General features: G+C 42.0%; 1 protein-coding gene across 1 annotated transcript in view; it reads right to left on the bottom strand.

The window, feature by feature from the left end:
* Positions 1-13,956, bottom strand: part of naprt (nicotinate phosphoribosyltransferase) — a 113,899-nt gene extending 99,943 nt beyond the window's left edge. The window contains exon 1 of the mRNA XM_048618151.1: positions 13,512-13,956. Within this exon, the coding sequence (XP_048474108.1) occupies positions 13,512-13,748 (237 nt within the window). The 5' untranslated portion in view covers positions 13,749-13,956. The remainder of the gene's footprint in view (positions 1-13,511) is intronic.
* Positions 13,957-16,600: the final 2,644 nt, after the last annotated feature.

Here is a 16,600-nt window from a genome sequence, read left to right as displayed (position 1 = left end):
AAAATGAAATGTCAACCTGGTGAAGCTTCAAAACCAGACAACTGGTAATTTACTTGCTGGACCCTGCAAGGTTAAGAAGTGGATGTGCAGTAAAGATGTTCAAGAGATTTGGAAATGATAATTCAAGATAATCCTTGTTACTGAGTTACCAGCTGATGTGGAGCTCCTTCAAAATGAATTGTGGACATTTTCCACAGCTGATGATAATTCTTTAGAAACATCTGAAGTAGAGATCATGACACAATTTAAAAGATACTTTGATAAATCATTCTTGTTATTTAAAGAGAACAACGTACAAGAATAAAGGGTACAAAAATGACATTGCTTCCATTAAGAGCTAAAAAATTTATGCTCCAACATGCTTCAAAAATATTGTACGAAGCTTCTGCAATAAATATTGCCAGTCACGTTTTGATGTCACAAGTGTTTTGTGGCAGAAATTTTGGAGCTTTGGATCCCAGGCAGCTGAAGGCACAGTCACGAATGCTGAAGCAATTAAATTGGGAACACTCAAAGGCCAAGATTAGAGAAGTGCAGATATATTGGGGTGTTTGGGCTAGGGGAAAGAGTCAACTTTGGAAAGGACAATACCATGGAGGAATTTAAAAATAGATTTTTTTAAAAATTAGTTCACAGGACATGGTCATTGCTGGCTAAGCCAGCAGTTATTACCAATCCTTAATTGCTCTTGACAAGGTGCTGGTGAGATGTCTTCTTGAAGAACTGTAATCCATTGTGCGTACTTGCACCCACCATGCTGTCAGCTAGGGAATGCCAGGATTTTGATCCATTGACAATGATGGAATAGCTATTTAGTTCCAAGTCTGAGTGGTGTATGGTTTGGAGGAGAGTTTGCAGGTGGTGTTGTTTTTAATTGCGGAGGTGATTGTAGAGGTATTGGTGGCAATCTTTCAGGAATCACTTGATTCAGGGAGGGTCCCAAAGGACTGATAAATGGCTAATGTAATACCCCTTTTTAAGAAGGGAGGGAGACAGGAGACAGAAAAATATAGGCTGGTTAGCCTGACCTTGGTCATTGGTAAGATTTTAAAGAGTCCATTATTAAAGATGAGATTACAAAGAACATGTGTTTGGTCGACATACTTGGAAATGCAAGGCAAAATAGGGCTCAGTCAGCACAAATATGTCAAGGAGAGGTGATCTCTGACAAACCTATTAGACCTCTTTGAGGAGATAGCGAGCACATTAGGTAAAGGAAAGCCAGTGAACGCGACCTATTTGGATTTCTAGAAGGCCTTTGATGAGGTGCTACACAGGAAGCTGCTAAATAAGATAAGAGCCCATGGTGTTAGAAGCAAGGTACTGGCATGGATAGAGGATTGGCTGACTAGCTGAAGAGAGAGAGAGAATAGAGATAAAGGGGTCTTTTTCGGATGGCAGCCAGTGACAAGTGGAGTTCCGCAGGTTACAGTTCAGCATGTTTCCATCCCACTCATGCAGCACTTTCCAACTCCAAACACAAGAACCAGGAGCAGAAGTAGGCAATGCAGCCCTTAGCATCTGCTCGGCCATTTAGTATGATCATGGCTGATCTCACCTTGGCCTCAACTCCACTTTCCTGTCTGGTCTCCATAACCAACAACACACAATTTAAAACCTGTCTATCACCTCCTTAAGTTTACTCAATGTCTCAGCTCCACCAATTCTGGGATAGTGATTTCCACAGATTCTTGACCCTTTGAGAAGAGAAATTCCTCCTCATTTCTGTTGCAAATCTATTACCTTTTATTCTAACACTATAACCTCTCATTCTAGATTGCCTCATGAGGAAACATCCTTTCTACATCTACCTTGTCAATCCCTTTAGTATCTTGTATACCTCATTCATCTAATTTCTAGAGACTATACACCTAAACTGGTCAATATTTCTTCATACAATAAACCCCTCATTTTTGCAATAGATTCTCTGAACTGTCTCCAGCGCAATTAATCCACCATCAAACCAGGGGATTAGAACTGTATGCAATACTCCAGGTGCAGTCCCACTAATGCCTTGTACAATTGCAGCAACTCTTCCCTACTTACATACTCAATTCCTTTATCAATAAATGCCAAAATTCAACTTGCCTTCCTTTGTACCTGCATACTAGTTTTCTGTGATTCATGTACGAGAACACCCAGATCCCTCTGCACTAAAGAACTCGGAAGTTAATCTCCATTTAGATAATAAGTTGCCTTTCTATTCCACCAACCAAAATGGATAACCTCATTCATCAACATTAAACTTCATCTGTCAAGATTTTGGCCAATTTATCTAACCTTTCTATATCCATTTGTAGATTTCTTATTTCTCCATTGCAAAATACTTTCCCACCTACTTTAGTATCATCTGCAAATTTGGCTGTAGTACTTTCTATCCCCGCATCCAGGTCATTCATATAGATTGTAAATAATTGGGCCCCAAGAATCAGCGTCAGCACCCCACTAGTTACATCTAATCAACAAGAAAAAGGCCCATTTATCCCAACTCTGCTTCCTGTTGGTTAGCCAATCCTTTATTCAAGCTAAAGGAGCCCAACCCCATGTGATCTTACCTTCTGTATTAAGATTTTGTGGCACCTTATCAAATGTCTTCTAGAAGACATATCTGCAGGATCCTTATTATCCATATTTCTTGTTATATCTTCAAAGAACTCATGATTCACTCTTAATAAAACCATGCTGATTTTGATTGTATTTTGACTTTCCAAATGTCCTGTTATACTTCCTTAATAACAAATTCTAACAATTTCCCAACAAAAGATATTAAACTAACAGGTCTATAGCTGAATTGAGGGCCTGCTGTGTGCTCTGATTTACAGAGAGATAGTTCACCCCTGCTTTAGTAAGTTTGCGGATGACACCAAAATTGGTGTACATAACCTTCTTCACTGTCTACTATAAGATTACAAAGAGATCTTGATCAATTGGGTCAATGGGCTGAGGACTAGCAGAGTTTAATTTGGATAAATGCAAGGTATTGCCTTTTGGTAAAGCAAACAAGGACAGGATAATTAAAAGTAGGGCCTTGGGTAGTATTGTAGAACAGAGACCTAGGGGTTCGGGTACATGATTCTTTGTAAGTTTGTATCACAAAGACAGGGTGGTTAAGAAGGCATTTAGCACACTTGCCTTCATTGCTAAGACCATTGAGTATAAGAGTTGGGACGTAATGTTGAAGTTGTACAGGATTTTGGTGAGGCCTCTTCTGAGAATTGTGTCCAGTTCTGGTCACCCTGTTATAGGAAGGATAGTATTAAGCTTTTTAAAGGGTCACTCAACTCGGAACGTTAACTTGGATTTCTCTCCATAGGTGCTGCCAGACCTGCTGAGTTTTTCCAGCAATTCCTATTTTTATTTATTATCAAGCTGGAGAGGGTTCAAAGATTTACCAGGATGTCACTGGAAATGGAACGTTTGAGGTATAAAAAGGTGAGGCTGGATAAGCTGGAATCTTTTTCACTGGCGCATTGATGGTTGAAGAGGTGGCTTTATAGAGGTTTTTAAAATCATAAGGGGAAAAAGATAAAGGCAAATGGCAGATATCTTTTCCCAAGGGTGGGGAATTTCAAGACTACATGGCTGATTTTTAAGGCGAGAGGAGAAAGATTTGTAAAGGATATGAGGGGCAACTTTCTTTTTTAAACATAAAGTGGTTCACGTGTGGAATGAACTTTCAAAGGAAGTGGTCGATGGGGGTAGTTACAACGTTTAAGAGACATTTGGATAAGTACACGAATAAGGAGGGCTTGGAGAGATATGGGCCAGGTGCAGGTAGGTGGGACTAGTTTAGTTTGGGATTAGGAGCGGCATGGACTGGTTAGACCAAAGGGTCTGTTTCCGTGCTGTATGACTATGACCCAACTGTGCCTTACAACCTGAGGGTTTCTCAATTCACCGGATGGACCGCACGGCATCCTTGGGCAAGGCAAAGGGCAGAGGGGTCTCCCTCCAAATAAACATCCCTTGGTGCTCTGATGTGTTGACCCTGGCCAGTTACTGCTCCCCGGACCTAGAATATCTTACGGTGAAGTGCAGTCCCTAATATTTGCTGCAGGAGTTCAGTTCTGCTATCCTGCCCACAGCTTACATCCCACCCATGCAAAAGTGAACACTGCACTTGAAATATATACCACTGCAAATAGACTTGACACCAAAGCCCTGGAGTATTCCTTCATTATAGCCAATGACTTCAACCAGGCTAACCTCAAGAGTGTGCTACCAAGACACCAACAAGTTGGCTGTCCCATTAGTAGCCCAAACACCCTTAACCTCTGCTACACAACCAAAGATGCCTGCCGCTCCACACTCCACCAACATTTAGAAGACCAGACCATAACAGCTGTGCTCCTTCTCCCGGCTTACAAGCAGAAACTGAAGTGTGAGGATCTGCTACAGAAAGTCATATAGTGCTGGTCTGAAGTAACGGATGAGCTCCCATGTGGCTGCTTGTGGTACGGAGGACTGGTCCAAGTTCAACAACTCAGCGGCCAACCTAAACAAGTATGCCACTACTATTACACACATGCTAGTGAAGTTGGCAGAGAACTGCATACCAAAGAAGTTAGCTTGAGTGTTCCCCAACAGGAAACCATGGCTGAACCACAAGATCCACTCAGTGCCTCAGAGCTGGACTTCAGCAATCAAGTCAGGCGACCCTGATCTATACAGGAAATCTAGGTACGACCTTTGCAAAGCCATCAGAGACACCAAGAGACAATCCCAGACTAAACTAGAGTCCCAGTCTAAACACATGAACACACATCTATTGTGGTAAGGCTTACACAATATAACGGGCTATAAAACAAAGTTGTGTAGAATCGCTGGCAGCAATGCATCCCTCCCCGATGAGCTCAATGCATTCTATGCTCGTTCTGAACAGAAGGTCAGTGAAATGATGTCTCCTGCCCCAACAGCTTTGGTAGCACCTAAACCCACAATCACCGACGCAGACGTCAGATTAGCCTTTTTGAGACTGAACCAACTGAAAATGACTGGCTTGGATGGAGGCCCAGCCATGCACTCAAAACCTGCACAGACCAGCTGGCGCATGTATTTGCAGACATCTTTAAACTCTCCTTACTCCGATCTGAGGCTCCCTCTGGCTTCAAGAAGACCACTATTATTTTGGTGCCAAGAAAAATCAGGGGTGCCTTAATGACTACTGCCCGGTGGCTCTGACATCCATCATTATGAAGTGCTTTGAGAGGTTAGTAACGGCACACATCAACTCCAGCCTCCCAGATTGCCATGGCCCACTATAATTAACGTATCTTCACCACAGGTCCACAGTGGACATCATCTCCTTAGCCCTACACTCATCCTTGGAACATCTGGATAACAAGAATACCAACATTAGGCTCTTACTTATTGAGTTTAGCTCCACCTTCAACACCATAATTCCAATCAAATTAATCTCCAAACACCGAGACCTAGAACTCTGCTCCCCCGTCTGCAACCGGATCCTGGATGTCCTCAGCCACAGATGGAAATCAGTAAGGATTGGTGATAACACCTCCTTCAAAATAATCCTCAGCACCAATGAGGTGCAAGGCTGTATGCTCAGTCCCTTACATTATACACTCAACTATATGGCCAAATTCTGCTCTAACTCCATTTACAAGTTGGCTGATGACACCACCGTAGCAGATCGAATATTAAACAGCAATGAGACAAAGCACAGGGAAGAGATAGAGAGCTTAGTGGCATTGCTGTCTTTACACCATCTCCCCCTCAATGTCAGCAAAATGAAGGAACTGGTAATCGACTTCAAGTAGTGGAGTGAATGACATGAGGTGGAGATGGTTAAGAGCTTCAAGTTCCTAGGAGTGAATATCACCAACAATTTGTCCTGGTCTATCCACATCAACACTACATTCAAAAAAAAAAAAAGCACACCAACGCCTCCACATCCTCAGAAGGCTAAAGGAAATTCCAGTGATTCTCACCAAATTTCATAGATGCATGATAGAAAGCATCCTAGCCAGACGCATCACGCCTTCGTATGGCAACTGCTCTTCCAAAGACCGTAAGAAATTAGAGGGTTGTGAGCACAGCTCAGTCCATTACGCAAATCAGCCTTCCATCCATTGACTCCGCCTATACTTCCCACTGCCTCAGGAAAGCAGCCATCATAATCAAGGACTCCTCCCAACCCAGTTATACTCTTTTCCATCGGTCAGAAGATACAAAAGTTTGAAAACATGTACAAACAGATTCAAGAGCAAATTCTTCCCCACTGATGAGACTTTTGGACAATCCTCTCATATTAAAGTTGATCTTTCTCTATACCTTCTGTGTAACTGTAATTCTATATTCTGTATTGCTTTATTACCCTGATGTACTTATGTAAGCAATAATTGGCCTGGATAGTATGCAAAACAATACTTTTCACTGTATTTCAGTATATGTGACAATAATAAATCAAACCAAATCCTATTTTCTGCCTCCTTCCCTTTATGAAATTAAATGAGATGACCTTGGCAACCAGGATTAAAGAACAGCCCAAGGCTTTATATAAGTATGCAAAGCACCAAGAGGATAGCTTGGGAAAGAGTAGGTCCATGCAAGTAAAAAAGGTTGAAATTTATGCATAGAGCTAGAGGGTGTGGGTGAAGTCCTTAATAAATGCTTTGCATCGGTACTCACAAAGGAGAAGAACATGGTGGATGGTGAGTCTAGAGAGGGGTATGTTGATATTCTAGGGCATGTCGATGGGTGTTGGATGTTTTGAAAAGCACCAAGTAGACAAGACCCCAGGACCTGATGGGATCTATCCCAGAATATTGAGGGAAGTGAGGAAGGAAATTACTGGGGCCTTATACGAAATCTTTATATCATCTTTAGCCATAGGTGAGGTTCCAAAGGACTGGAGAATAATAAATGCTGTTCCTTTTTTTAAACAAAGGACAACAGGGACAATCCAGGAAATTATAGGCCAGTGAGCTTTACGTCAGCAGTAGGGAAATCATTGAAGACGACTCTTAGGGATAGGATTTATTCACCTTTGGAAAAATTTGGACATACAGTATTAGCGACAGGCAGCATGACTTTGTATAGGGAGAGGTCGTGTCTCACAAACTTGTTTGAGTTTTTTGAGGAAGTGACATATATGATTGAGGAGGGCAGGATATTAGATATTGTTGACATGAAATTTAGCAAGGCATTTGACAAGGTCCCACATGGCAGGCTGAACAAAATGTAAAGTCACATGAGTGAGCTGGTAAGATGGATATAGAACTGGCTTAGTCATAGAAAACAGAGTAGTGGTGCAAGAGTGTTTTTCAGATCAGAGATCTGTAACCAGTGGTGCTCCCGCAGGGATTAGTGCTGGGACACCTGTTGTTTGTAATTTATATAAATGATTTGGAGGAGAATGTAGCTGGTCTGATTAGTAAATGTGCAGATGACACAAAGTTTTGGGTAGCTACAAACAGTGAGGAGGATTGCCAACGGATAAAGCAGGATATAGATAGGCCAGAGGCCCAAGGGGACAAGTGGCAGGTGGAATTTAATCCTGGTAAATATGAGGTAATGTATTTTGGGAGGTTTAATGCAGGAGGGAAGTATACAGTTAAATGGTGGAACCTGTGGTAACATCAATATACAAAGGATCTAGGTCCACAATTCCCTGAAAGTGGCAACAGAAGGTGGCATATGGCACGCTTGTCTTCTTCATCGGTCGGGGCATAAGAGTACAAAAATTTGTAAGTCATGTTGCAGCTGTACAGAACTTTAGTTAGGCTACATTTGGAATATTGCATACAGTTCTGGTCACCACACTATCAGTGGGGTGAGGAGGTTTGGAGAGGGTACAGAAAAGGTTTACGAAGATGATACCTGTTTTGGAGGATACTAACTATGAGGAGAGATTGGATAAACTTGACTTGTTTTCATTTGAGTGTCAAAGTGTGAGGGAAAATCTGATAGAAGTTTACAAAATTGAGGGGCATGGACAAAATGGGTAGTCTTTTACCCAGGGTAGAAATATCAATTACTAGGGGACATGTGTTTAGGTAAAAGGGAGTGAATTTAAAGATGCAACTGGCAGGTGCTCTGTTTTACGCAGAGGGTGGCAAGTGCCTGGAATGCACTGCCAGAAGACATGATGGAGGCAGATACAATAGCAACATTAGGAGGCATCTTGACAGATATACGAATAGGCAGGGAATAGACGGATATGGACCATGCAGATGCAAAAGGTTTTTAGTTTAGAAAGGCATCATGTGTCAGTGCAGTCTTGGTGAGCCAAAGGGCCTCAACCTGTGCTGTACTGTTCTTTGTTCTTCATACTGACAGCCCATCCAATATATCCCATTATCAATTCTAAATCCTTTGCATTCCAGCTAACTTTCCTTTTCTTCTGCACTCTAACTTTCTTATCAATTGTAGCCAGATAGGAAAGTAATCAAATAGGCAAGCAGACAGGAAACCAAAGCCAGGATGTTCTTCCTCATTAAAGCTCAGTATGACATCTGGTAGTGCATTTATTTATTAAGGCACTGGAGAATTCCTGGATTAAATACTACAAAGGGGACCTTAAATTAACCATCCACGGAGCAATTAGTGAACATTAGGGACTCTAGAATTGGGAAGGCAAATCTGAGTTCTTCAAATTTAGCTCACGAAAGTTACTACAGATCTAGAACAGATCAGTTACTACAAAAAGGGATATTAAATGCATGCTGTTTTATTGTGTGTCCTTACTAATAGCCAATGTTTAATTTAATAAAAGTGATTTTGCTAATGAGCTGCTTGCATAAATAAATTTTAACAATAAATCACATCCGTTACCGTACTCTGCACCTGAGCATGGTGCTGCATTTTACAGATCTACTTAGCTGTACCGTCTAGTTAAAGCTGTTTACAGCTGCACTCTCAATTCAAGCCATCAAGATCACTACATAGTTTGTGCATTTGATGTTTTAAACTGTACATTTACTTGGAGAACAGAAGTGCATCAATGTCTTTTCCCATGGATACTCCTAATTCAGTAGGCAGTTTGTGGTGCCATCAGGAAACAAAATTACTTCACCTGCTCAAGCAGATACACATCTAATTAGATAACTTGCAATGGATTTTTGTGATATAAACCCTTATTTATACATATTTTAATTATGTTTTGGTTTTGAATTTTGAGTTTGTAACGTATTAACTGCACTCAGAAAACCTGTAAGTAACTCGTATTTCTGTAGCCATGGTGATTTATTTTAAAAGAATTTGAGAGGGTTATTTTGGCAGCCAAATGGGTTTGTTCATTTTGGGATTTAACAATGTAGCAAGGTAGACAATTGTATCTCAAGATTTCTGCTAGAAGACTCTGAACACGGAGTTTTCAATACGTTCAAGGGAAATGCCCATAGCTTACAGCAGTAACTTTGTTTCAGTTTTACTTTGTTTTGGGCACATCTATGAAAGCCCTATGCACACAGAGCAGTGTTCCTAAGAAAAGGAAATAGTAGAACAGATTATCTTAGAACAAGGAGTTAGTAACAGTTCCAAATCAGAAGGGTTGGGATGAAACCCTGAAGAGGATTTAGAGTCAGAGATGTACAGCAGAGACACAAACGCTTCAGTCCAACCCATCCATACCAACCAGATATCCTGTATTAATCTACCCACATCGTCCAGCATTTGGCCATATACATCTAAACCCTTCCTATTCACATACCCATCCAGATGCCTTTTAAATGTTGTAACTCTACCAGCCTCTACCACTTCCTCTGGCAGTTCATTCCATACATACACCACCCTTTGCACGAAAAAGTTGCCCCTTAGGTCCCTTTTAAATCTTTCTGCTCTCACCTTAAACCTATGTGCCCTAGTTTTGAACTCAGCTACCCTGGGGAAAAGAACTTGGCTATTCACCCTATTCGTGACCCCCATGATTTTATAAACTTCTTTAAGGTCATCCCTTAGCTCTGACACTACAGGGAAAATAGCCCCAGCCTATTCAGCTTCTTCCTATAGCTCAAACCCTCCAACCCTGGCAACATCCTTGTCAATCTTTTCTGAACGTTTTCAAGTTTAACAACATCTTTCCTATAGGAAGGAGACCAGAATTGAACACAGTATTCCAAAAGTGACCTAACCATTGTCCTGTACAGCCATAACATGACCTCCCAACTCCTATGTTCAGTGCACTGACCAATAAAGGCAAGTGTACCAAACGCCTTCTTCACTACCCTGTCTACCTGTAAAACTCCACTTTCAAGGAACTATGAACCTGCACTCCAAGGTCTATTTGTTCAACAACATCCCCCAGGACCTTACCATTAAGTGTACAAGTCCTGCCCTGATTTGTCCTACCAAAAAAAAAAATGCAGCACCTCACATTTATCTAGATTAAGCTCCATCTGCCACTCCTCGACCCATTGGACCATCTGATCAAGGTCTCATTGTACTCAGTGACCTTCTTCGCTGTCCAATACATCCTCCAATTTTGGTGTCATCTGCAAACTTACCAACCATACCCCCTATATTCACGTCTAAATCATTTTATATAAAAGTGACAAAAAGCAGTAGACCCAGTACCACTCCTTGTGGCACACTGCTGATCACAGGCCTCAAGTCTGAAAAGCAACCCTCCACCACCAGCCTCATCTTCTACCTTCGAGCCAATTTTGTATTCAAATGGCTAGCTCTCCCAGTATTCCCTGTGATCTAAACTTGTTAGCCAGTCTACCTTGCAGAACCTTGTCAAACGCTTATTGAAGTCCACAGCTCTACCTTCATTAATCCTCTGAGTTTTTCTGAAGAAGTGACAATCAAGTTAGTGAGACACAATTTCCCTAGCACAAAGCCATGTTGACTATCCCTAATGAGTCCTTGCCTTTCCAAATACATACAAATGCTGTCCCTCAGATTCCCCTCCAACAACTTGCCCACTGATGATGTCAGGCTCACCAGTCTGTACCTCCCTGGCTTTTCCCTACCACTATTCTTAAATAATGGCACCATGTTGGCCAACCTCCAGCCTTCAGGCGCGTCACTCCTGTCTATACATGATATAAATATCTCAGTAAGGGCCCAGCAATCAGTTTCCTAGCTTCCCACAAAGTTCTAGGGTACAGATTTGAAGCAGAGTTTATTTAAATTATATGACAGCTCCAAGAAGAAGCTACCAGAGGTTGCAGTCTCAGATTTAGTTGATTTATTGTCATGTGTACCCAAGTATACTGAAAAGCTTTGTTTATGAGCTGTACAAGCAGATCATTGGGTGCAAAACAAAAAGTAGACAGAGGCAGATAAGTTACATCGCACAGGGCATGTGCTACACGAGATCAACATTAGCAAGATCAGCATTATTTGAAGTTAGAAAGTCAGTTCATCAGTCTAACAACTGCAGGAAAGAAACAGTTCTTGAACCGGCTGGTGCGTGTGTTTGAGCTTCCATATTTTCTGCCTGACGGAAGAGGTGGTAGGAGAGTATTGCCAGGGTGATGTTGGCAGCCTTTCCAAAGCAACGGGCCACGTAAATACAGTCTATGGATGAAAGGTTGGCTTCTGTGATGGTCTGGTGGCTGTGCACACAAACTTTTGTAGTTTTATATGATCCTGGACAAAGCAATTGCTACACCAGGCCATTATGCACCCGGACAGTATACTTTCAGTGGTACATATGCAAAAGTTGGTGAGGGAACTTGTGGACATGCCAAAATTTCCTGAGCCACCTGAGGAAGAAGAGGTGTTGTTGTGCCTTCTTGACTGTCGTTTCTACATAAGGAGTCCAGGACAGTTTGTCCGTTATTGTCACTCCTACAAACTTGACACTCTCCACCCTCTCAACCTCAGCTCCATTGATGTAGATGGGGGCGTCAATGATCAGTTCTTTAGTTTTGCCAACATTGAGAGAGAGATTGTTCTCAGTGCACCATGTCACCAAGCCCCCTATATGTCTCTTCTATATTCTGACACGTTGTTCAATTTCCATCCTACCACGGTGGTGTTGTCAGCAAACTTGTTTTGGTGTTTGTTTGGAATTTGGCAAAACCATTGAGAATGTGCAGTGAGTACAGTAGGGGGCTGAGAACACATCCCTGGAGGGCTCCAGTTAAGGTCACAGTTACCTCAAATGTAACAATAGTCCAGAGAAAGGGACTGTACAAAGACTGCTGCTGGGTATAAGTATTTCCTTTTTTTAAAAAACAAAGGCTCGCTAGCTTGCTGCGCCTGAATGTTAGCCTTCAGTGACTTAACAACAAGGACATCCAGGTCATTTTCTACATTGGACAAAGATTGGATTGGATATACAGGGTTCAAAATATCAGAAGTATACTGAATTTAAGGATTTCTTTACCTTTGGGGATTGTGGGGCTAGATTATTAAAGGCCGAGATGCCTCAACACTGATTTTTAATTTAGTAGGTGAACCAAGGGTTATGGGAGAAAAAGGCAGCAAAGTGGAGCTGACGATTATCAGGTTAACCGTGGCCTCGTTGCACGGCACAGCAGGCTCAAACCATACAAATACCATGGAAACAGGATCAGGTAAAGACTCAAAATCCTGCAGTAACTCACTTCCTGACTCCCTAAAGTTGTCCACCATCTAAAGGCACACATCAGGCATATGATGAAATATTCCCCTCTTGCCCAAATGAGTTCAGCTCCAACAACACCAAGAAACTTGACAGTATTGTAGGTGGATGTGGTGCCATTCAGTCAATTATCACTGATGCTCAGTAGCAGCAGTGTATACCTTCTGAACAAACACAGGAAATGCTGGAGAAAACCCAGCAGATCTGGCAGCAACTGTGGAGAGAAAAACAGTTCATGTTTCAAGTCCAATACTACTCTTCTCTCATACCAGACTTGAAACATTAAATCTGTACCTCTCCCCACAGATGCTTTAAGGCCTGCTGAGTTGCTCCAGCATTCTTTATGCTTATTTCAGATTTCTAGCATCCATAGTATTTTACATTTATGCAGTGCAGAAATTCACTAAGGTTCCTGAGACTTCACCTTCAAAACCTACAATCACACGCATTTAGATGTATAAATAGCCGCAAACACATGGGAGGGAACACCACCACTTGCAAGTTCTCCTCCAAACCACTCACCATCCTGACTTGGAAATATATCACCGTTCCTTCGCTGTCACTGGGTCAAAATCCCGGAATTCCCTTCCTAATGGCATTATGAATCTTCCTACACCAAATGAACTGCAGCAGTTCAAGGCGACAGCTCACCACCACTTTCTCAACGGGTAACTTGGAATGGGCAATAAATGCTAGTCCGGCCAGCGACACACACGTCCCATGAGTGAATCGAAAAAAAAAGCTAGTTCAGCAATGTTAGCACTGCTATTGGCAGGCTCGTCGTACACGATGCGAGATGTGGGGGAAAAAATATTGAAAGACATTATAACATCCTATGGTATGACAGCGATGCCCACATCCCTTCAATAAACAAAAAAATCTAAACAACATGAAAGCTTTACCACCATTTGGAAAAGGCGAGCTGATATAAATCCGAGTATTTGTTTTGGCATGAACCCATCAATGTGAGCATTACCTGGTGATGACAGCTGTCCAGCAGGCTCAGATCCAGTTGCCGGCCTTCGGACACAAACTTCGCGTCGACCGCGGTCATCTCGAAGAGGGGCTGCGGGTCGCCGGCGGCAGAGGGAGAAGGAGTGGGACTCCCAGCCGCTTCCCTACGGAGGAACCAGCCGAAAGCTTCCGAGCAGCCGGTAGCGGCGAGGGCAAAGAAGAGAACGAGAAGGAAAAGGACACGGAGGCCAGCCGCCATGATGGGTCACCGTGAGGACGGGGCTGAAGAGTTGCCGGGGGGGTGGGGGGGGGCGATGATCTCGGGAACGCGCTGAGGTGAGACGGTTGGTCCAGGTGGGTTAGCGAGCGCGCGGGCAAGTAGCTGTTAAGCTGTCAAGCTGTCTCCGGGTTTGAATACACCGCGCGCCGTCGTCCTTCAAGGGGCGGGCCCGACCACAGGCCAATCAGCTCCGCTCATCCGTCAAGGCCCCGCCTACAGGTGTGATATAACTGCAGCGGCCAGTAAGCTGCAATCAAATCAGGGAGTAGGACTATTGCGGGCGTTCATCTAATGGTCATTTATTATATAGCAGAGAGGGTCAGCAATTAGATATGAGAGAGAGACGGGAATTACATACCAGAGATATAGTAGTTAAATATCACAGAGATGGTAGTTATATATGAGAGATCTAGGAATTATAAATCTGACATACAGTCGTTACATATCAGAGAGAGACAAGAATTATGTATCAGAGAGGAATTAATTATATATCAGAGATACAGTAGTTATATGTCAAAGGTATAGTAGTTATGTATCAGAAAAATAGTAGTTATGAGATGCAGTAGTTATATATATCAACAGACAATCGTTATGTAACAGCCAGTTATACAATAGAGACACAGTAATTGTATATCATAGACAGGCTGTAAGTGTGTATCAGAGAGATTGGAGTATATTGGAGAGATATAGTAGTTATATATCAGAGAGACAGTAGTGTACCAGTGAGACAGTTAATATATATTAAGGAATAATAGTTATATATCAAAGAGACAGTAGTATACCAGAGAGACAGTAAATACATATTAAGAGACAGCCGTTATATATCAGAGAGACAGTAGTTTCTATATCAGAGAGATACAGTAATTATTTATCAGAGATACAATATTATATATCAGAAAGATATGGCAGTTACATATCAGATAGCCAACATATGTCAGAGACGCAGTAATTGTATATCGAACAGATACAGTAGTAGTATATCAGAATGAGACAGTAGCAATATATCGAAAATACAGTAATTATATATCAGATACAGTGATTGAATATGAAATAGTGACTGTAATTGTATATCAGAGAGATACAGTAAATATATATCAGAGATACAGTAACTGTATATCAGAACAGACTATAATTGAAGGGCAGTAGTATATTGGAGAGGTACAGTAGTTACACATCAGTGATACAGTTCACTGATGATGCACAATGTTCAGCACCATTCGTGACTTCCTAGATACTGAAGCACGCTGTGTCCAAATGCACTAAACTAACTAATAACTGGATAACTAATTTTGAGAAATGACAATTAATAGTCACACCACCCAAGTGTCAGGCAATGACCATCTCCAATAAGAGACAATCTAATCATTGCCCCTTGATAGTCAATGACATTAACATTGCTGAATGCCCCACTACCAGCATCCTGGGAGTTATCATTGACCAGAAACTGAGCTGGAATACTTGCCACTTGCCTGGATGGGTGCAGCTCCAACAACACTCAAGAATCCTGACACCATCTAAGACAAAGCGGCTCACTCGATTGGCACTACATCCGCAAACATCTGCTGCCTGCTCCACCAACGCTCAGTAGTGGCAGAGTGTATGATCTACAAGATGCAATGCAGAAATTCACCATGGATCCTTAGACAGCACCTTTCAAACCTACGACCACTACAATCTAGAAGGATACATGAGAACACCACCACATGTAAGCCCCTCCAAGTGACTCACCACTCTGATTTGGAAATATATTGCTTATAAAATCATGAGGGGCATGGATAAGGTGAATAGGCAAGGTCTTTTCCCCAGGGTGGGAGAGTCCAAAACTAGAGGGCACAAGTTTAATGTGAGAGGGGAATGATATAAAAGGGACCTAAGGAGCATTTTTTTTAATGCAGAGGGTGGTGTGTATATGGAATGAGCTGTCAGAGGAAGTGGTGGAGGCTGGTATGATTACAACACTTAAAAGGCATCTGGATGGGTATACGAACAGGAAGGGTTTAGAGGGATATGGGCCAAATGCTGGCAAATGGGACTAGATTTATCTAGGATATCTGGTCGGCATGGATGAGTTGGAACTGAAGGATCTGTTTCCATGCTGTATGTCTCTATGAATCTATGCAGTATGACTAAAGCCTTCTCCAGATTCAGCAGTACACCTGTGCTCTTTTATTCTTGCCCTTTTATAATGTATGCCAATATAGCATTTGCCTTCCTATCTGTCAAATGAACCTGCATGTTAACCTCAAGGGAATCCTGAATTAGGTCTCCTAAATCCTTTTGTGCTTCAGATTTCTGAAACCTTTCCCTATTTAGAAAATATTTTATGCCTCTATTGTTACTATTAACCTCATTACTTTCCCATATTGTATTCCATCTGCCACTTACTTGCCCACTCAAAGCAATTATGGGCAATGAATTTATGGCCAGTGACACCAACATCCCGTGAATGAATAAAAATAATAACACTATTATCCCACTATATTGGGATAATTAAAGTTCCTTATTACAGTCACTCTATAATTCTTGGATCTTGCTGTAATTTCCTTGTAAGATAACAAGGTGTAGAGCTGGATGAACACAGCAGGCCAAGCAGCATCAGAGGAGCAGGAAAGCTGACGTTTCGGGTCTAGATCCTCTCTGTAATTTCCTTGTAAATTTGATCCTGCACAGATATCTTTCCCAGCGGTTTCTCTGGCAATTTCTGTTTTTGTTTCAGATTTCCAGCATCTGCAGTTCTTTGTTTTATTTATATGTTTTGTCCTTGACCCATCTGGGACATCCTCTCACCAGCACTAACCCGCTCTTTAATCAACGCTAGGATAACAAGGTGT

This window comes from Rhincodon typus, chromosome 2, assembly GCF_021869965.1.
Source record: "Rhincodon typus isolate 14 chromosome 2, sRhiTyp1.1, whole genome shotgun sequence".
In the NCBI taxonomy this organism is placed as follows: domain Eukaryota; kingdom Metazoa; phylum Chordata; class Chondrichthyes; order Orectolobiformes; family Rhincodontidae; genus Rhincodon; species Rhincodon typus.
Note: the sequence above shows the minus strand (reverse complement) of the source record. Positions and strands in the feature narration are given on the sequence as shown.